This window comes from Eretmochelys imbricata, chromosome 1, assembly GCF_965152235.1.
Source record: "Eretmochelys imbricata isolate rEreImb1 chromosome 1, rEreImb1.hap1, whole genome shotgun sequence".
Taxonomy (NCBI): domain Eukaryota; kingdom Metazoa; phylum Chordata; order Testudines; family Cheloniidae; genus Eretmochelys; species Eretmochelys imbricata.
This window is the reverse complement of record NC_135572.1, coordinates 354352946-354375130: the sequence shown is the minus strand read 5'-3', so window position 1 is coordinate 354375130 and position 22185 is coordinate 354352946. Positions and strand designations below refer to the sequence as shown.

General features: G+C 47.9%; 1 protein-coding gene across 5 annotated transcripts in view; it reads left to right on the top strand.

Moving 5' to 3' along the window:
* Positions 1-21264, top strand: part of ANKRD16 (ankyrin repeat domain 16) — a 25634-nt gene extending 4370 nt beyond the window's left edge. For 4 of the 5 annotated variants that reach the window (XM_077837360.1, XM_077837342.1, XM_077837332.1 and 1 more), the window contains 6 exons: positions 2680-2900; positions 7729-7771; positions 9029-9137; positions 11592-11753; positions 15368-15446; positions 17475-17672. In XM_077837360.1, coding sequence (XP_077693486.1) covers positions 2680-2900; positions 7729-7771; positions 9029-9137; positions 11592-11753; positions 15368-15446; positions 17475-17635 — 775 coding nt within the window. In that variant the 3' untranslated portion in view covers positions 17636-17672. Of the gene's footprint in view, positions 1-2679; positions 2901-7728; positions 7772-9028; positions 9138-11591; positions 11754-15367; positions 15447-17474; positions 17673-20796 lie in introns of those variants that run through there. The other variant, XM_077837368.1, reaches the window with a different exon arrangement.
* Positions 21265-22185: the final 921 nt, after the last annotated feature.

Below are 22185 nucleotides of genomic sequence, written 5' to 3'. Positions count from 1 at the left end.
TCCCTGTCCCCACCCCCCTGCTTCTCTCTGCCCCCTGGCTGGCCTCCAGTACATCTCTGGCTCCGGGCAGTCTCTGCTTCCCACTACCTCTGGGGCCCTGCCTGTCTCCCCAGAGCTGAGCCGCCTAGGACTGGTGCAGAAGCCTGGTCTCAGCCGGTGCGGGGGGACGACAGTGCGGGGGAATGGGGGTTTGGCTGGGCCTCTCCAGGCCCTGGCCCAGCTGATCGCTCCACTCGCAAGGGGCTAGAGCGATTCGCTGCCCTGGGACCAGCCCTGGCTGCGCTGCCAGCTCAGCCTGGCAGACAGTCGCCTCCCAGCAGGGCCGGTGAGGCCAGGAGGCAGGGCGTGGGGGAGCGGGTCTCTTAGGGGTCTGGGGGGGTGCTGGGCTATAAGGGGGCAGGGAAGATGTGTGTGTTGGGGCACTAGGGAACGGGGGTTCTACAGGGGGTGCTGGGTGGTTGTGGGCAGGGGGGCGCTGGGCAGGGTGGTGTTGTGCAGGGCGCTGTGCGTTTGTGGAGGGGTCGGGCAGGAGGAGTGCTGGGCATAGTGGGTCCAGGGGGGCTCTGGCCATAGGGAGTTGGGGAGTGTTGGTTGGGGGGGCTGTGTGGCGCAGCATGGGCCCGCCCCCTGAGGGGAAGGGGCATGCTGGCAGCACAGGACCAGGTGGGCCACTGTGCATCTGGCAACTGCCGGTTTGTAAACAGTGCCCTCGCACTGGGCTGGGCGGAGTGGGGCCGCTGCTGCCATGCCATGCCCCATTGCCCCTGGCTGGCCTTGCTCTGGGGACTGACCTCCCTGCGCCATGCTCCATTGCCTCCGTGAGGGCCCACAAATATGTTTGGTGCCGGGCCCACAAAAGATTAATCTAGCCCTGACTGCAAGGGTGAAAGAAATACTAGGAGACTGTAAATGTAGGTCCTGACCCTGTAATCACTAGGCACGCTTGCATGTGAATAGTGCCATTGAAGTCAATAGGATTACTCACATGTGTAAAGTTAAGCATGTGCATAAGTGACTGCAAGAATCAGATGCAAGTCAGGTGGTGCCCAAATCAGTGTCCTGATACTCAAATGTGGACTGTGGCACTGGGGTGAAGCCTCAGCTGATCAAATGTAGTTTATTGCAGTTAAATTAAAAAAGGGGCAATACCATCAAATCAAATATTATTACACTTGTATGCGCTTATTTTACCTACATATAAAAGGAGGGTCTTGCGGTTAGGATGTCAGACTGGGTGTCAAGCTATGTGGGTTCTGTTCTTGATTCTGCCACTGACTTGCTATGGGCTTCAGCAAGTCACACTGTATCACAGTTACCCCATCTGTAAAATGAGAATGAGAATTCTTTACTTCTCTGCTGGACATAAGTGTGGTTGTTAATGCTTATGAGAGACACTGAGATTCTCAGATGGAGGGGTCACTATATTAAGTACAGGTAGTCATTACTTTTATTATATAGACCAATTGGGGGTGGTCCTCAAGGCCTTAGGAAGATGCCAGTGCAATCCACAGTCTTATCAAGTTTTCACACCACAATGTAATGAGGACAGTCTTTAATGTTAAAAAAAAATGTATGAAGAATCACACTTGTGCTGATTGCCCCGCATGAGTATCTCACTGTGAGGCTAGTGCATATTGACTTGGAAGAGGGGTTTGTCCAATTTGTGATTTGTTATCTACAGTCACACCTATCGATGCTGATGAAGGGAATGGGACAGTAGGGGGTAAAAAGTACTGATCTGACCAGCTGCAGCTACAACAGAAAATCTCAAACTGCCTTTGTTTTCTCTCTTATTTTAGTGGGAAACAAGAGCATGTTGGTATGCCAATGTGCCCATAAAATTGATTGGTTCCTTGTGATGAGAAGATCTTCCAGTGTCAGCCCTTTGGCTCTTTCTCCAGTTATTCTGCTGTAGCAATGTTTCAACTGGTTGAAACTCACTTGGGCCCAAGTGGCACAGCCAGCCAGGGTGCTCAGTGAACAAACTAACTGTGAGAAAATGGTGCTCTAGAATCTGTCATGAGTTCATATGCTGCACCTGTCCGGGCATGCTGATGATCAGCCAGACCATCCACATGTAGCTTTGGGGATAAAATCCTGGACTTTGATTTCAAAAGCACCTTGATCACTTGAACTAAAGGAGATCTCCCCTAGATTGTAGTGGCTTTAGTAGATCATCTATCCTGTCGTTAGGCCGGCTGCAAGAGGATAAGATGATAACACTGCGTTCACTAGGTCCATAGTCCTAGTCCACACTGGCTGGCCAAACTGTCATAGAATCACAGGCCAGAAGGAAACACTAGATCAGCCAGTCTGACCTGCTGTATGTCACAGGCCACCAACACCATCCAGCATCCTCAAACTAAACCCAACAACCAAAATATTGCAGCCCACAAGAGACTAGACTGTTTCATGCCATAGGCAGAGAACAGGAGGGACCTGCTGGAGGTCCCTGCAAATGCCAGGGAAATGATTAAATGAGGTATACCCAGATAATCCTGGCAAGTGACCTGCACCCACACACTGTGCTAGAACCCTCTTTGGCCACAACCAACCTTAAATCTTGTTTCAAACTCAGTTGTTACAGCAATGGAGTCTGGATCTTAATGGGCTGGCTGTGGAGCAGTTGGTGGTATAATGAGGATGCATTGTGTTTTTATTCTCCCTTCTCTTTTCAAGGACTCCTCTCATGATGGCTTGCACCAGGAAGAACGTGGAGGTGATTAAAGATCTCATTGAGCATGGAGCAAACCCATTGTTAAAGAACAAAGATGGCTGGAATTGCTTCCATATAGCAAGTCGAGAGGGTGATCCACAAATCATCCGGTACTTGCTTACTGTATCTCCGAGCAGCTGGAATACAGAAAGCAAAATAAAGAGAACTCCTCTGCACACGGCAGGTATGGACCCTACTTCTAATGGCCTCAGAAGAGTTTGTGTCATTCAGGGATTAGAAGAGCATAAGGCTATAATTTTTATCACTTGCAGTTGATAAAACGGCAAGTTTTGATCTGTGCCTGTGTGAAGGGTGATAATGTATTCCTTCTAGGGATATGAATAATCAGTGCTGGATGTTGGAGCTGTTACTAGACTGGGAGCATACCTGGATTAGCATGCAGGCCTGATTCTCCACTGCCTTGCATGTTATATAGTCCTTTTACACCTGTGCAATTGTACCTTATATTCTAATAACATTAATCATGTGCATGGTAGGGAGTGGGGGCTAGTGATCAGATCCTCATTCCCTCACTCACTGTCCCTTAACAGCTTGGTGCCTCAGTTTAACAATCTGTGAGTGGGGATAATACTTACCAGGCCTCACATGAGTACTTTCAGGATTGATTAACTAAATGCCCCAAAATTTTACGAACGCAGAGTTAAGGTTGCCTGTCTGTGTCTTGTGCCCTTCCAGAACGTTGAGTTCAGCTACGCCCAAACCTCTGAAAATCAAAAAATGAACATTTAAGATTCACGTCACTCCCACAACAAAACCTTAATTCTGCCCCTCTGGAGCTGGCAATATCCCTTGGGAATGGGTCAGTAAGGATGGTGCAAAACTTAACAAACAGCGAAGGGAAATGGTGGATTCTCCATCTCTTGGAGTCTTCAAGTCAAGCCTTTCTGGAAGCTGCTAGAATCAAACACAAGGTATTAGGTGCAACAACCAGTAACTGTATGGAATTCTCTGACCTGTGTTATATAGGAGATAAGACTAGTTAATAGTCCCTCTGGCCTTAAAATGTATGAGTCTAGAATAAGTAGATATGAGGAAGGATTAGGAGAATGTGCCATTGTTGTGTTGTGTTCCATAGATTTGAATTCCAGCATTTAATGTGTAAGTGCTGGAGCTCCATTCACTGTGTGGGGTGTAAGCGTACAGAATGGTAGAGGGACCAGTTAGAACAGCTCAGCAGAGCTGTGACTGCAATGTGAGAAAAGGCCATGTGTACCTTCCGGTACCAAGCATAGCTTATTTCAGTGCTGAGCTCTGTCGTCTGTGTCCGTAGCAGTGCAGGGGTATTCTTGCCGTGGGGACTGTCAGCAGGGTGGTGGTCTCTGGGGCTTAGTGAGGGGCGAGTGAAGGCCATGTATCAGAAGGAATCCTCAAGGCAAGGGTGAAGGGATGGTAACATTTATCAAGTCTAGAGTGGTTTGTGGGGAGTGGGCTCAATGTTTGAGTGTAGGCCCAGGTGTAGTGTAGGTAGCTCCAGTTTGCGACACCTGATCTAAACCTGAGTTTTGCTTTAGCGAAGAGAAAGTGTTAGACTTTGTTCAACAGTGCTCACGTGCTCTGTTCTCAGAGTGTTCTGCAGAATGCTGGTGTGTACTCTGGGTGTACTGGATCATCACTCAAAGAGGGCGGAGAGAGCTAAGGTTGCTTTGCGGGGGTGGCATCCACCTTCTGTACTTCCCGGATTTCTGAAGTTTATTTGCTTTACTTTAACTCTTGGTTTCCTGGCTTTCAGAGGTTTGAATGCAGCTGAACTAAATATTCCTGAAGCCCATGAGGCACCACTGGGTGTCCATAACTCTGCTCCTTGCCACTCCATGCCCCTGGTAAGCTTGGAGGGGGCATGGGGAGGTGGGAAGATGGTGTGGCTGTCAAAAGTCCACATACCAGCTGCAGGCAGGAGAGCGGGGCAGGAGAATGGAAATGCAGATCTGGGCCTGGTGTATGGGGAATGAGCTCTCATGCCCTTCTGCAACATAACAGACTCAGGTGTGAAATGGCTCATTCATCTCAGTGAGATGTTGTCAGCTGAATGAGACCACCCCATAGGAGATGAATTCAGCCTGTTACAATAGCTCCTTACCCGAGTCTCAGCAATGTGTTTGAGGCATGCTTTGAGCCTGCCTGTTCTCAGTTCCCAACCACAATCTTAGTGCTGTGTGTAGTGCCATGTAGAGTACACCTGTTCTCAGCTTTGCATGCCAGTTTCTGCATTATGTGCCTGTTCCATGCACCGAACATGCTTGTTCCCAGCTCCCCATCCCAGTCTCAGCACTGTGGGGACTTGTTTCGAATGGAGGACAGAAACAGGGTGTGTGGATGTGGGGAAGTTGGGGAGGGGGTAGAGCTGAAGGCCCCACATCCCCTATTGTATAGCTCTGGCCCCTCCTCCTTTCCTCCCTACACTCCCCTGCACTGCTCTGACCTCCCTTTACCCCTAGAAGCAGCAGTGCTGGGGGAAGGGTGAGCCTCCAGCCCCTTCCCCGCTGCTGGAGGCAGCATGGGAAATGGGATGCTCTGCCCCCTCTAGATCTCAGCTCACATTGGGGGGCAGAGAGAGCGGCTCCGTGCTCCCCTGCCCCCCCCAAAAGTAGCAGGGCCCTGTAGATGCTGGTTCACACATGGGGGTGCCCAGCTCTCCCCGGGGCTGGGGGATTGCTGCTGCCCCAAGCTCCCCTCCCATTTGTGTGAGGTGCATTCCCATTTGGCACCCAGCTGTTGCCCTGAGAGATGTGGGTGTGAATGGGAGACATCTCCTACCTACCCCTCCACCACCCTGATCAGCAAGGACAAGAGTAATGCCTAGATACCCAAATTAGCGATCAGGGCTCTATTACGCTGGGCCCTCAAGACACACGTAACAAAAAGATAGTCACTGCCCCAAAGAGTTTGCAGTCTGAGTATAAGACAAGACAATGGGTGGGTACAACAAAAGACGGGGAACTCATTGTGACTGATCAGTGCTATAAACCATGACCACAACACACCAGCTACATTGTTCGACTGTTGCTATTACAGTGTTGCCAACTTCCACAATTTTATCATGACCCTAGTGATTTTAGGGGTGAAAACACGGCAAAAGCCGCCAACTCGTGAATTATTCAAAATGGCCGCCATCTCCTATAATTGTCAGTGGGGCTGAGCTTTGAAGCCAGCAAGACGGCCACTATTTCCCTACAGTCTATCTGCCTGTGGAACGAGGCTACCCTTAATAAAGATGGCTGCCACCTCCCACTGTTTGCAATGAGAGAGAAGCCGTATCCACAGGCAGAACGGCCCAGAGGGCTGGATAGAACACAGGGACTGTGAGGCGCAGCAGAGACACTGTGAAGGGTGGGCGAGGAGAACGATGGGTAGCAGGGGGCAGATTTAGGGGTTGCAGATGAATGGGATGCAGGGGAAGGCTGAGAAGGGAGTTGCAGAGAAGTGCTGAGGGGCAGGAGGAAGGCTGCAGGGAGTGCAGAGGAGTGGGAGGAGCAAAGGAGTATGGGGGGCAGGAGGGAGGCTGAGGGGGGGTGGAGAGAACAGTGATGGGGCAGGAGATGGAGGGGATTTAGTGGCAGCTCCCCAGCTTGGGGATGATGATGGAGATGGAGAAGGGGAGTCCTGTTCTAGCAGCCAGGGGAAGGCAGCGTTGCCACCTCTCACAAACTGATCATGTCACAGGATTTTGGTGCCTGCAGGAGAGACTGTTGCAGTGACATGAGAAACTCCACCGATCTCGTGATTTTCAGGGCTGGGCACGGGGGCAGAGCTCTGTGAAGAGGCCTTGGGGCTAAGGACACAGATGTGCCCTGCCACTGAGCCTTGCGTTCACATATGGCCCTACAGCAGAGATAGAGTCCTAGGGCAGCTGGAGGCTGGGAGAGGGGAAGTCAGGGAAGTAACGCTGCTGGGTCTCAGGTGGAGAAGTCCCAAGCTAGCGGGAGGCAGGGAAGTGCTGTTGCTGTACCTGGACAGAAGACAGTAATAGGAAATGGGATGACAGTTCCCCTGTCCTAGGGATGAGGCAGAAGTCTCCATCTGAGCAGCCAGGGAGAGGCATGCATTTTTGGGAGCGTTAGAGGTTGACTTTTCAGCCCAAAATTGTCACACACGTGGTGGCAAAGGAATCGAGGGGAGTTACAAAGTTAAAAGACAGACTAAAAATCTCATGATTTTTTCAATTTTGTGATTTTTGGGGGTCTGCCTCATGATTGTTTGATCTCTTGAGGTTGGCAATGCTGCTGTTAAAGCTCAGACTATAACTTGTGTGCAACATATGCTGAGAGCTCTTCTTCAGCTGCAGTTCTGTGGTTGGCTGTGGGGACCAGAACATTTACTGTGTTGTCCTCCTTAGTCAAAATGAGTAAATAACCTGATATTAGCAGCTGTGAGTTTGGTTTTATTATATGAAGGCTGCCTACAAAGGAAAAAAATAGGGTTCGTTTTCCATTTTGCTGCAGTATCATGTATTAAGAAGGCCAGAGAGGATTTTACATTTGCAATTCAGATCCTTTTTACCCTGGGATTTTCCCCCAGGAGACTTGATGACTGGAGATGTGCTAAGTGCATGTTCTTAGCATCTCTGTTCTCAGCTCCCAAGGGTCAGTGTGTTGTACTGTGCTGTGCACCAAACATGTCCAGCTGAATTATCAAGAAAGCAAAACCTGAGCAATTGAGAGTGGAAGGGAATATTTTTCAGACTGTTTAAAACTCTTTGTTCTGTACACTCGCGCTCGCTCTCTCTCTCTTCAGTTCAGGGCAAACAGAGCTTCCACTTCACTTCTCTCTCCTGTTTTGTGTGGAGAGTCCTTGGAGGACATAGAGACGGTTGGATATTCCTGATAAGTCTAGTGTAAAAATAACAAGCAGTAAAAGGTTTCAATTAAAAATCTTTCAGGGCTTCTTTATACATCACAAATAAGCCCAAAGGGGGACAGACCCACTTATTTTTCCTTTGTAGGTGGCAGGAAACATGAAAACATAAATTACCATCCACTTCCTCTCTCTCGCAGCAATGCACGGCTGTTTTGACGTAGTGAAAGCACTTCTTGAGCGGTAAGTAGGCTTCCTGACCCAATTTTTTTGTGAAATTTAACCACCCACACACACCCACTCTTTCTCCCTTCCCTCCTCCCAGCCCATTCCCCCCTTTCATTTACAGCACATGGCCTGCTTGACTAAACAGACACCGAGAACATTGATGCCATTGAGAAATCCCAGCTGCACAATTGTGAGCCCTGAGAACCTATCAATTTCCTCTCACTTTTCACAGCTGATTATGGTGATTTCAGATGTATTTACTCCCTGGATTGCCTCAGAATTCACTGTGACATAGAATTACATAACCAGCCTGGGTCCTTACAACAAGGAGAGAACCATCTGGGCCTAGTTTATCCCTGCTGTAATTCCTCTGGGCTTGACTGAGCCCAGCTACTGCATTTGCCTGCACCAGGGAGACCCACTGTGCCACGATACAGGGGTTCACCCTGAGATGAGGGCACCACCTTCTTTCTTGCTTTCTAGCTGTATTTTCTGCCTGAGGCTCCAGAGTCCTGGCATTGGAGAGTCTTCTGGGAAACTGCATTGAATCATTCTGGCCACACTTCCTTCCTAACCAGTGTTGAAGCTGCACTTGGAAGAAGGGAGGCTCTAGCCATCTCCATCCACACCCTCCCCAGTATCAGACTTCACACCCCTCCCAGCCCCACTAAACTCTGGTTTACAATTGGCATGGGGTGGATTTGATCCACTGTGTTGTCACTGAGCCAGATTCTCAGTTTTGACTCAGTCTTTACTCAGGTTGAATTCCCATTCGTTCTAATGAGATTTCTGCCTGAGTCCTGTCCTTGGGATTTGGCTCACAATAATAATAATGTATGTAGTGCCGTGTTTGTATACTGTACAATAAGGATGCAATTAATTGCTGTGCCAGCCCAGGGCCTGTGCGCCACTTATCTCCCACACAAGTTCTATTCGGAGACTGTAAGTGTGATGTAAGTGGCGTATAGACCTTCTGCCCCTCTTATGCATGGGGGAGAAATTCACCCTGCAGGAATTGAGCCAAGCAAATCACAGCTCTCTGCCCCAAAGAGATCAGGGTCACTCTAAAGGCACATGCCAACACCCAATACGATACAACACAGGACAAAGAGAGAGGGGCATGTGATCATTTTAGCTGGAATGCCTCACGTACATGTCTAAAGCCTTCTGGACAAATACAATGAGACAGTCCAGCTACTATGACCTGCTCCAACAACACAAAGCAGCCCTGAGTGCACCAGTTTCAAGCATGTGTTTTATGATCTTTCCAAGGTGCCCATATGAACCTGACAGCAGGGACAAATGCGGAGTGACTCCCTTTATGGACGCGATACAGAACGGGCACATTGACATAGCCCAGCTACTTCTAGAAAAGCATAAGGTATGGTGTCAAGAGACCCACGCTGCCTTTTCTACAGGTTCCGGTTACAAAACGCCACCCTCCAAAGAGAACGATATTAGCTCTTGTACTTGAATGGGGCCATATCTGGAGGACTTTACTCAGGCAAACTCCCCCTGAAGCTAATGGAAGGACTGAGTAAAAAGTGAGTGGTGTGGCTGATGGTGGTGATTCCACTAAAGACCAGAATGTGTGCCCATGACTCCCACTGATGAGCTGTTACCAAGTTATCATTGGCTCAGGGGGCTACTCATGAGCAGCAAGAAGGCCTTCACAGTCTGACCCTAATGATCAATACTTAGGCCCAGATTCCCCAAGGTATGTAAGCACCTAAAGACCAGTGATTTCAATGGAAACTAGGTGCCTAAGTACCTTTGTGAATCTGGGCCTTAGAGCTTTACCTCTTCGGAATCATAGAATATCAGGGTTGGAAGGGACCTCAGGAGGTCATCTAGTCCAACCCCCTGCTCAAAGCAGGGCCAATCCCCAATTTTTGCCCCAGATCCCTAAATGGCCTGTTCAAGGATTGAACTCACAACCCTGGGTTTAGCAGGCTAATGCTCAAACCACTGAGCTATCCACCTGCCCCATAATAATTTGTATAAATACTAGCTAGGTAACAGATCATCACTAACACTCCTGTGACATAGGGATGCAAGTCTCATCCCCATTTTACAGATGGGGAAACTGAGGCACAGGGTGAGTAAAGTGACTTACTTGCCCACAGCTACAGAAGGAGCTGGTGTCAAAGCTGAGATTAAAACCCGGGCATTCCTGGCTCTCTAGCCTATGCTTAAACCATACTTGCAGAGTTTCTTCTGGCAGTAGATTTTCAAGGACCAGTAGATTTCCTGCTGTGGTTGTGTTGGAAGTGAACTTTCTCTGCCTATAACAGATGTAGCTCCCAGTATTTTTTCCTAGTGACCTCTGATTTCCTTCTAAAAGGCTCAAAGGGCTGTTGTTAGATCCAGTTGTATATTCAAAATAACAAACACTTCATTACTTATGTACTGTTGTCAACTTAGACTATGAAACCCTCAAAGTATTAAAAAAATCTAATTTATTTCTCACTGTTTGTGAAGTTGGTTTACATTTGCATTTCTCACCGCATGGACAATGGGAAGAGACGGTTCATTTCCTAGACAGTTTCATTTCTGGTCCTCATGCGCTAGCTTGGTGCTGCGATGTTTGGATGGCAAATGCTAAACAGGCAGTACTGCCAACTTCAGGTTTTCAAAAATCAAGCATCAGCCCCTCAAAATCAGGAAATTGGCTTAAGAATCATCAGATTTTTTTTAAAAAAATTGTCAGAAATTAGGGTTTGTGGCTGAGCCAGGGACCAGCTGACTCTGCCTCCCTAGTGAGCAACAGAGGACTCTCAGTCGAAGCACAGGTGGCTTGCAGCAGAATCACTTGATTCGCCAGACAGCCCAATTGGCTGGAGGAACCAACAGATGTGCTCTTAAGCCCAGCAGCATCGTTCGGCCGTATGCCTGCAAGCTGTGATCGCTCCTCTGCCAGCCCTGCTCTAGTCCTTGACTCTGACTTCTGGTTCTTGACCGCCACTGCTCGCAACACTAGGCCTAACCACACACATCCCGGTCCGTGACAGTATTAATGCATTTTGCATTCTTTTTATTTGCCTTCTGGTCTTCAAAATTTTCTATGCTAGCCATCAAAGCTAAAAACATACTTGTGTTTTAAATGAAAGCTGTTCACATGACTCCAGAAGCTGGGGTTTTAAGAAAAATATTAAATATAGGCACAAGACTTGCTGTAAAATTGTGAGACCTGGCAGCACTTAAAAGGGGAATGTTTGCTTGTCTTAAACTCTTTCAACTGAAATTTAATTAAAAGAAATAACGGAACTGTATGATTATGATTAAGTATAACACACATTATGATAGTGCCTGAAGGCCCTCATGAAAATTGGGGCTGTACAAACACATTTGCAAATCCAAATTTGACCTGATAGCGTCCCTTTGCATGTTGGGACTAGATACCTTTGATTTGCTAGACGTTAATATCTAGCATACTGTGAAATGATGACCTTGCTGTAACTAGACTACTGTGTTGCATGCGTTTGGAAAGACAATGGTTTTATAAAGATGTAGCTTCACGGATGTCAATAAAGTTTCTCCTGATTTACACCAGTGGAAAGGAAAGGAGAACTGGGCCCAGAAGCCTTTGCTAATCATTTCCAAAGCTTGGTAAATGAGCTGATGCAAATGTACACACACACAGGTTTTATCCCAGCATTACATAATCCTGCTGGAGTAGGGTGAGTAATTTTTTTGATGGATGAGTAAAATATCATGTGTTTTCATTATTGTCATTGTCATGGCAATGGCCGGACGCATTGTGGGTACACAAGTTGGCGATCATTCGTGGCAATTCGGCACAGCTGTTCATGGGTCCTTATTTCCCACCCGCTAGGTCTGTTATACCGCTGCAGATGCTGTAGGTGCTCGGCCTTTGCACCAGGCAGCAGTCACGGCCCAGGATGAAGCCATCCGGTTCCTTGTCTCTGATCTCGGTGCCGATGTCAATGAGAGAGCAACGTCAATCCAACTCACGGCGCTACATTATGCAGCCAAGGTTTGCCTCCTTTTGATTGCTCCCTGTGCAATGCAGCTGTCAGCTGACATGCCATAAGAGAGATGATGGGATATGTCAGCATAGTCTTTGCCCTGAGTGCCATCTGAAGACTGGCTCAGTTAGCACCTTGCAGAATGGTACAACTTCTGCCATGGGCAGCGGGTGAACCCCCCCTTCAGGGAGGCTAGCCACCTGAGCCCACCCCTTCTACCCGAGTCCCCCCTCCTCCGCCTGCCGGAGCCCCAAGCGCCCTCCCTTTCTTTCCTCCTGCCCCCTGTGGCTGGAGGAGCCCCAGCTGGCCTACCTCAGCTGCTACCTCGGCTGCACTGGTTGAAAGTCCTCTTGGTTGCCAGGGGTGCATTTTATAGCTTGGGGGGAGGGTGTGTGACTGTTAATGTGCTTTGGAAAAGATCCCAGCTCTGCCATGGCAAATAACTACACTGTTTGATTTGCAAAAATGTTTCATGGTTTTTTGTTCCTCTCTGAGAATCAGTGTCACTTGCACTGTGCAGCCTAATTTGTTTTGAGGTTTTTGTGCATTTATAAATACATTAAAATCAAATTATGCTTTCAACTCAATTTGCTGCTAAGGCTGTTGTAGCTGAGCCATCTGCTAGCTCACGATTTTTATTGCTGTCGGTGTGTGCGTGCAGTAGTGTACTGGGTGCTGTGAACAGAGGAATATGCAGCTTTTACAGCAAAGGGGAGGGGAGGTAAAAATAAGGGCTATCCACATTCATGCTGCAGAACAAAGCCTAATTAGCGCAGGTGAGGAAGAAACAGCCAAATCAGATGCATTATTTAGGGGAAACGGGAGGGTTAAATTTTCCTCTGAAGCATCCAAAATTGGCTACAGCCAGGGAGAAGATCCAGGACTCGATGGATCATTAGTCCATGTCACTGAGGCAATCTCTGGGTTCTTCTTAGATTCTACAAATATCATAGAAATCCTTTGGAAAATGCCAGTGCCCTCAGGGCTAATGCAAATAGATAGCAAATCCAGCTCAGTTGGAAGCTATTAATAAGACAAAGGTCTCTCATCTAAAACACACACCCACTAGTGGCAATCTTAGACTTCTGTAGTAATCAGACCAGATTTCCAGTATGGGAGAAAACACAGTTTCCTAATGAAGCCTAATCCTTTTAACAAATCATCAGCTGCCAGTATTTGTATTGTTAACAGTAAATCGAGGATTCTAGGGCTGACTGGCCAGCAGAGGATAAAAGCAATTGGATTCAGGCCTGGTCTATAGTTCAAATGTAGGTTGACATAGCTATGGCACTAAGGAGTATGAAAGCTCCATAGACCTGAGCACCGTAGCAATGCCTCCCTGAGCCCCAGTGTAAACACAGCTAGGCTGATGGAAGAATGCTACCGTATAGCTAGCTGCCATTGCTCAGGGCTGTAGTGTTCCTGCAGTGATGGAAAAGCCCCTTCTCTCACTGTAGGCTGTCTGTGCTATGGGGCTGTGCTGCTGTAGACCCCGTAGTGTAGACATGGCCTTAGACATTTGATCATAGTGATGGTTGGAGGGGAAAGGCAAGATCAGCTGACACCTTTAATCAGTGGTCCCCAACGTGGTGCCCGTGGGCACCATGGCATTTATGTGCGCCCGCCTACTGACAAGGGAGTGCTTCCGCCGGACAACCAGCCACCGAAATGCCACCCAGAAGTGGCAATGCCAAGAAGCATCGCCGCTGAAATGCTGCAGCTTCTCGGCGGCATTTCGGTGGCGATGCTTCTCAATGACACTGCTTCTCGGCGGCATTTCGGCGGCTGGTCAGCCGGCGCCCGCCACACTCTTCTGGAAACATATATATGCTATAGCAACAGAAAGGTTGGGGGCCACTGCCTTAAATGGACTAACTAACATGCTAACAAGAAGCGTCTTTAGGCCTTGTCACTAGGGGTCATTCTACATGAGCTCTCCTGCCTTTGCTAGCCTGGGTGGAGCTGTACTGGTGATAAAGCAACAGTGGGAAAATTCTTTAAAATCCTCAGAGCAGACACAGACTTTGAGTCCTGGGGCCTTTGAATTCCACTTGTCATGCCAGTTGAACTCTACTGAATAACAGGACTCGTGGCATTCAGAGGCTCCAGGATTCTGGTGTATTTTGCAGGAGGATCTTGCAGGATTCAGCATTGCTGTAAAAGCAAAGCATGGTCCAAGCTGAACTCTCTCAAGCTTGGATCCTGATTCAGCTGCGTATCTGAACTTTGCAGCCTGGGCCTGTCTCTGTTTCAGAGGCTGTGCATCTTAGTGACATACCATCCCTCTGCTCAGAGTGGTGCATTCCCAGAATGGAGCAGAAAGGATGGCCGGAGAGCGCCATTCCCTTCCCTTACGGGGCTGCATGTTTTTCCTCTGCTGGCTTAGTGAAGAAGGGATATGCTGACTCTAAATTCCTTGTGTGGCAGCAACAACTTGGTTCTACTAGACCCCTGGGCTGGCCTGCATGCTTTCTGTTGTTACATACCTGACTGGGGTGGCCAATAAGTGAATTGGTGGGACCCTTGATACAGGAGACAGGGATCCACATCAAAAAACCCACCACCACAGTTAGCAATAATGGGCTTCTCTGTTGGCAGTTTCAGCTGAGCGGGTAAGGATCAAAAATAATCCTTTCACCCCTAGAGGTGATTCCCACTCAGAGTTCAGGTTAACTAGCAGGGTGTGTGGGACAAACTGCCCATTCTATATCTGTTCAGTGGATAGGTTGAGGATTTCAGTCTCCAGCATTTGAAAAGGGATCTTTCACTGGTACTCACAGTAAGGTGATGAGCATTCCCAAGTGGGAGCTGAGAGCGCTCAGCACCTGACCGGATTGGGTCCTACACTCTCTCTCTCACTTTCTAAACATGGCTGTGCAATTTAGTGTGGGTTACGGCAGGAGCCTGCTCTACAGGTTTTAAGGACAATAATCTTGATTGACAGAAGCAATTAAATCATAGGGGAACCCCTGCAATTCTGCTTACCGCTGTTACGCCAAAAGAGCTCTAATAGGCATGCGAGGCCATCACAAATGTCACTCACAAGTGCTGGTCGATGGCCAGAGTCTCAGCCCTGCTCTGGTGTCTCGGCACGGCTGTGGCAGCACAAAGGGACAGTGAATATAGTTTATCTGCTAGTGGAGAATTCCCTCTGCATAGGGAGAATTGCTGAGCGGCATAGACCTGTCCTAGTAGCTCTGTCTCTGTGCGGGAGATGTTCCTGGGGAAGAGGCGATGTGGCAGGAACACAGGTGTGCTTTGGTGATCTCCAGCTGCTGGAGTAGCCCCTTGGGGATATTGGCAGCCAAGTACAGCACTAAGATATGCCAGGGGCTGAGGCAGACCCTGGTTGGCCCCAGGATCAGGGAGCCGCAGCCCCCACCTCTCTGCTCCTTGACTGGACACAAGAATCTGCACCTGTATCTATAGCTCTCCGAAGGTTTGCCAGTTTGCTTATGGTGCTGCTCATTGGCCATATAGAGAGCTCTTATAAACATTGCTTTACAGAGGAATTTTTCTATTCCCACTCCTGTAGGTTATATTAGGCTCACAAATGAAAGATTTAAAAGGCTGGTTCTGCTTAACAATCATGCAGCATATGTCTTTGTGCTTAAAACTGCAGGAAGGGCATACAAGTACCGTCCAAATGCTCTTGTCCCTCGGCGCTGATCTGCATGCTAAAGATGGGAAAAGTCGATCTGGTAAGGCCCTTTGGTTGGTTGTTGTTTCTAGAGCATCAGTGCTGCAGAGGGCACTTTAAAAACAGGTAAGAAGACAGGATCCCTGCCCCAGAAAGATCACAGTACAGTGTGTTCAATGCCTAATCTTCAGCCAGTGCCAGGTGTATGACTTGTAAATGAATAGAAAGTGGAATTTGGATGCAGAGCTTGTCACCATAGTAATTGCATTGAATTGGCAATGTCATCTGTGCACAAAAATAAATGAGTCACCCTTCGGATTATTGTTTCTAAAAATGAAATGATTCTCAACGCAGCCAAAACTGGCAACTCATGGCTTCTCCAGAGTGATCAGGTTGGTCTAAATACTTGTTTTCAGAATCATCATGAACAGTTCCCTCATCAGCCAGTCAATCAGTCAGTCTCTTTCTCTCTCCCACAGACGCTCTCTCTCCCAGTCTACATATAGATCAGGTGTGTTCAGGCTCTATTACACTCACCTGCCCCGGTTACAGTGCAAGTGGTTCAGGTCACCTGTACAGCTGCATTTTTTCCTCCATGACCTTGAGTCAGCCACTCTTGCTTATTCACTCCTTGACGCCCTACTGTGTTCTGGCTTAGTCTGGCCCTCTATCCCACACTGCCTCAGCTGTTCGTGCTAGTGACAGGGGATTGTGAGTGTCTGTCATGTACTTTGGGGTATCCTGCTGTACAGAGAGCTGTGAGGTGCTGAGTGTCTCTTGCAAGATGCTAAACATCCTCAGCTCCCAGTTGATTTGAGAGCAAGTGGAAGGCTCTCGGCGGTCTGCAGAAGGCCCTTGGCGCCTAGCAGGATTAGACCAAGAAAGAAAGTAGCCTTGCTACTCTGCATGACTGACACATGGTCAGAGCCGTCCCTTGAGTATGGCGAATCGGGGTGACTGCTCTGGGCCCTGCGCTTTGGGGGGCCCCGCACTTCAGTGTGTGTGTGTTGTGTGGGGGGCACTAGGCTGGCCCGGGGGGGGTGTTGGGGTGCCTGGGGGGCCAGGCCAGCCGGGGGAGGTTAACGGGGGGCCTGGTGCTGGCAGCAGGGGTTGGATCCACACTCACCAGCAGGAAGTGTGTGTTGTATTTATTTTTCTTGCTCGGCCGCTGTTGCACCGGCCGCCAGCTTCCCAGCGCTGCCAGAACACGCCAACGCCAGGCTGACCCTATCCATTGCCCTTCCACCCTGGACCCCTCCCTTCTCCGGGACCCCCAGCACAGGGGGCCCCCTCACCCCAGCTCAGGTGCCATCCTGTGACTCTCCATCGTCCCCCACCCCCCTACACTGGTGTTTCCTCCCCACACCAGATTTTACCTGTATAACAAATGTTAACGGGGGGCCATGCAGGCTGATTTGTCCCGGGCCTCCACCCCCCACCCCGCAGGGATGTCCCTGCACATGGTACATTGTATGGTTAGGGACCGTGTGCCAGATCTGCAACTGATCCTACCTCTGCATAACTCCACTGAAATCAATGGAGCATCTACCCATCAATGTACACCAGAGCTGATCCTGTGTGTTCCATGGATTCTGTGGATGGAATCAGTCGTTACACAGCTTAGCCACACACACAGTACAGATCTTTTCTTTCCTTACCAAGACTCTCAGGGCCAGATTCTGTAGGTTGCTGGGGCCAGTCTCCTGTGAAAGTGGCACCCATTGATTGAAGGATCTTGGATTGTCATTCTTGCTAGTGATATTGTACAGGATTAGGCGGCTAGTGCTTTATTTGAACGTGGCAGCTCCTTGTGGCGCAAAACAAACCGAAACATTCTTATTTAATTTTCCACTCCTGTTGTCTGCATCCATAATGGACACAGCAGTGCAGTTTCAAGGCCCAGGACTGCAGAATGCAGGGCACTGATTGCATGTGATAATTGAAAAAAGAATTAAAGTCATTACTCTTCCGTGGCCAGTTTTTCCTGGATTAATTTCCTTTGCTGGGAGTCTGACATTTGCGTTGCATATGAAATACAAATCCCTGTTCGCGGATTTCATTTCCATGTCAATGTCCTGTCTCCTTACAGCCCTGCACATGGCCTGTGCAGGCCAGCATGCAGCCTGTGTGTGGCTTCTCCTGCAGGCTGGATTGCAGGACTCTCTGGACGACACTGGAACATTTGCACGGCAGCTTGCCAAGAAACCGGATGTCCTACAGCTTTTCAAGGGAATAAATGTTAGTGCATGAAACTGACAGAGGAGAGAATAAAAGTTTGTTTTCAGCATCACTGTTTTGTGTTGTGCCTGATAGAACTATTAACAAAGGCCCAAATCCTGAGGGCCTGACTCAGGCAAACTCCTATTTAAGACAATGGAAGTTGTGCTGAGTAAGGACTGAGTAAAATTGCTCATTGGAAATATATTAGGAATAAAGCTACATAGGAATGTCTCCTATTACATAGATTTTGACCCAAGGGTATAATGGGGTTAATACACTCCATAGGACGGGACTTACAGACGCTTGTCTAGTGCTCCATCATCCTAGGATCTCTACCAGTTCCCGCACCATCTATTTGGTTGCTGGGTTGGTTCGCACACACTTAGGCCTGGTCTAGACTAGGAAATTAGGTCAGGATAACTGTCGAAAAATCCGCATCCCTGAGCAAAGCCGTTAAACTGACCTAACCCCTGGTGTAGACAGCGCTCCCACTGACCTAGCTACTGTCTCTCGGGGAGGTGGAGTACCTGCACTGTCAGAAGAACCCCTGCCTTTGGTGTTGGTAGCAGCTTCAGGGAAGCGCTACAGCGGCCCCACTGCAGTGTTTTAAGTGTAGACAAGTCCTACGTATCTCTTTATCTGTGTCTGTACTGCATCAAGTGCAGGGCAGTTCAAACCTTAATTGGGGCCTTTGGTCATCACTGTAATATAAATGTTTAATAATAATAGTGCTACAATTGGATGGCTGTTCGATGGCCTGTATGAAATGAGCTGGTGGGACCAGGCCAATTTCTGGTGGGACAGCACAAAACCACTGCCATAATTGGCAGCTGTTACAGAGAGGCCAAGGGTGACAGAGAACCAATTACCCTTTCCCCTAAGAAGTGATTCCCCCTCAACCATCTAGCTCAGGGTTGAAGAATATTGGTGGGTAGCATGGGGAAGCTTGCACAGCCTCTGCCCATGCGATATGCTTTCTGTGGAGCAGGGACCTGAGCCGAAACCCACTGAAGTCAACAGAAACATTGAAGACTTTCACTGGCCTCTGCATCAGGCCCAAAGAGAGAAATGTATTATCCAAGACATGCGTTCATCGATTCCAAGGCTAGAAAGGACCACTGTGGTCATCTGATCTGACCTCCTGTATAACACAGGCCCTACAACATTTGCAAAATAATTCCTAGAGCAAATGTTTTAGAAAAACATCCAATCCCGATTTAAAAATTGTCAGGAATGGAGAATCCACCACAACCCTTGGAGTCAATCTGACACTTCTCGCCATCGTTAAAAAATCTTCCTCTTTGAAGTATTCAGGAAATAAGCTGTATGCTTAACACTCTGCTTGTAAGCGTCTGACAGTTTGGGATAGTCATAAATGCTAGAGCTACAGTCACTGTTTATGTTTTATATTTTTTGTTTTTAAAGACAGTAAAACACGCTCATTCTGGAATTAGATTGGAAGCATCACAGCAGATGCTGTTCAATTTCATGGGGAGGGGGGTGTAAATGCACATCCCAGTTTCATGTGTAACCCTTCTGCCAGGTGGAGTTGGTGCCAACAGGGGCCGATTTCAATGTCTAAGGGATTCTCTTAACAGAAAATAGAACCGGCTTGAGCCCCACCCAGTAATCTGGGAAAACCAAACACCACCCTTGGGCACCCCTAAGAAGCACTGAGTCTTTGTGCAACAAACTAAAACTTTTATTACAAGGGAAAAAGGACCCCAATGTTAATTTGGCAAAACAGCACAACCATAGGCAAACACCCACCCCCACAGAGCATTGGGCACTGTCCTTTGCCTCAGCTTCTCACCTTGCAGCGTGAAAGTCCAACACTCAACACACCACTCCCCTGTCCCTCTGAGGTACCTCACAGTTAACAAAGACCCAGGTAGTGGGGAACCTCACTGTCAGTGCAGTTTCTATGTAACATTTCACTGTTTCCACATGAGCTAACGCTAAGCTCCTAAACTCATATAGGAATTACCAACAAGGACTCTTAATTGAGCCTAATCAGCTCTGTCATTAAATGCTGGAGTGGAACAGGTCAAATGGTATCTAGGCTTCCTTGGGTAGAGTCCACAACAGCATGTATAAATATCTACCACCCCCCCAATCTCCTCTTTGCTAAGTTTTGGCATCCCTACCCCCTACTTAGCAAGTGAGGTTCAGGACATGTTAATCAGGGCATGTTAAGCACAGGTCTGCTGTCCTTTACTAGTACATAAGAATAACAATATTTCTATCACCCCTGTATTTGAATACTAGAGTGATTTGTGTAGTAAGAGGCCCTGAAACATAAACCCTTGTATCAGAGGCCTGGTCTGAGGCCTAAAGCCTGAACCAAAGTACTTCCAGGCAGAGTTAAGTGAAGCTGGGCTGTGAGCCAGAGGCAGGTCCCACTCACAGAAGTTGGCAAGAAAAGGTAGTTAGAAGCACGTACACACATAAGTGCTAATGAGAGGAACTTGTGCCAAGAAGGCGTCAGAAAACTCCACAGAGATAACAAGGAACAGGCAGGTGCATCTTAAAGACAGGGTCAAAAGGACAACATGATGGATAGATTCGTTTGAACTATGATGAGTAATCTATCCTGCAACTGTATAAAAGTAGGTCCGGGAGCACACATCTTTGTCCAGCCTAGGGGGCAGTGGAATGTCCCGCAACTGACTGAGCTGTATCCATTGCCAGGGAGCACAAATTCGTAGTATGCTCTGTAGAGTCTATAAGGAACTATTCCTGTGTTTCGTTTGACAATAAACCTGGCTCGGGTTCCTTCGTACCTTACTAGAGTCTGTGGTTTTTGGGGGATCTCTCGGGGTCTGCTGTGTTAACGATCTGTGCAGAGCTGGGGCAGCACACAGAGTGTACACGCACACAGCTGACTGTTATCATCATCGAACAAGAGCAGAGCACCACACCGGTAGCTACCGACAATAATTTGTAACTCAAACCAGCCAAAATTGATCATTTTTGGCAGAGCAGCTCCATCATGCTGCGCACTGAGGCAGAGTAGGCATGTCTGTGCAAACATGGCCTGCTCCTGAAGTCACTGAAGTTGTCAGAGGTGATCTCATTCAGGTCCTGCTTACCCATGTAAGGGCATAAAGAGCAGGATTCTGCAACTTGTTTAGAGCAGATGCTAAAAGTCATAACTGTAGCCATATGTGTTTGTTCTGCTTTACTTTCAGCGCCAAAGCTCTGCACCTGTTGGAGTTAATCGGGCCACAGTTTGTCCTGCAGTATGTGTCACAGAAAGTGTGTGAGTCGAATTCTGAGCTTGGATGTAGGTGTGGAATTCTCAGACGAGCCATCGCGGTCCCTGTTGGCAGAACTTGGCCCAGAAAGCCTGATCGAACTCCCACTGAAGTCAATGGAAAGTCTCCGATTGTCTTCAATAGAAGTTGTCAGGTCCTAAATTAGCAGCAGCTTCAGTGTGGGATCTCATTCTTCATTAAATCATGGATTACTGATCACACAGTACCAGCCCAGTAATAATAAATTTGGAATATTTCTTACAGTGAAAAGTGTGCTTATATATATGAGAGAGAGAAGGTGGGTGAGGTAGTATCTTTTACTGGACCAACTTCTGTTGGTGGAAGGTAAGAGCTTTCCAGCTACACAGAAACAAGGAATCAGGTGGCACCTTAAAGACTAACAGATTTATTTGGGCATAAGCTTTACATGGGTAAAAAACCCACTTCTTCAGATGCATGGAGTGAAAATTACAGATTTTCACTGTAATTTTCACTCCATGCATCTGACGAAGTGGGTTTTTTACCCACGAAAGCTTATGCCCAAATAAATCTGTTAGTCTTTAGGGTGCCACCGGATTCCTTGATGTTTTTGTGGGTACAGACTAACACGGCTACCCCTCTGATACTAGCTCCACAGAGCTCTTCTTAAGGACTGGGGAAGGAAGCAGAGTGTCTGAGCTAAATATAGGTTGGGACAGATTGTTAAACAGCAGGGGTAACACATATTGGAGGTGGTCACTTCATTGAAATGAAGTGAGCAATTAGGGGTTAGATTGTTATGCATAAAGGGTTTGAAGTGGGCCATTAAGGGTAGCAGGCAGGGTGGTTTATTACAAATCTTGTTGTAATGAGCCATAAAAAGCAGTGTCCTTGTTAAGGCCAGGGCTTTTAGTGTCTAGCAGATTGACACATGTAAGTTCTCCAGGGTTGCCTTTTGGAGGTATTGTGCGGGTTTCCTTAGAGGACAAGTATCGAAAGATCAGATATGGAGGGATTGTTTGTGAAAAGTGTTCGCCGCAGGTGGTGTGGTGTTTTTGTCTTTTATCATTATATATCCTTACATATATTTCCTTCCTTAGGAATAGAGATGAAATTGACATGTCTGTATTTGTTTTATGACAATAGAACCGTATCATTCCCAAACTTTGTGGACTAGAATCCTTGGATGATGCCACTGCTGTTCTGGAATAGCCTCTGTAAACTAGCTGCTGCAGCTGCTACCAAGTCAGTGGAGACAGCACAATGCATTCTGGGTTTCTCTTTTGTAAGCTCCATCAAAATAATGGCTCCTAGGTGTCTTGAGGGTTGTTTTTTTTTAGCATA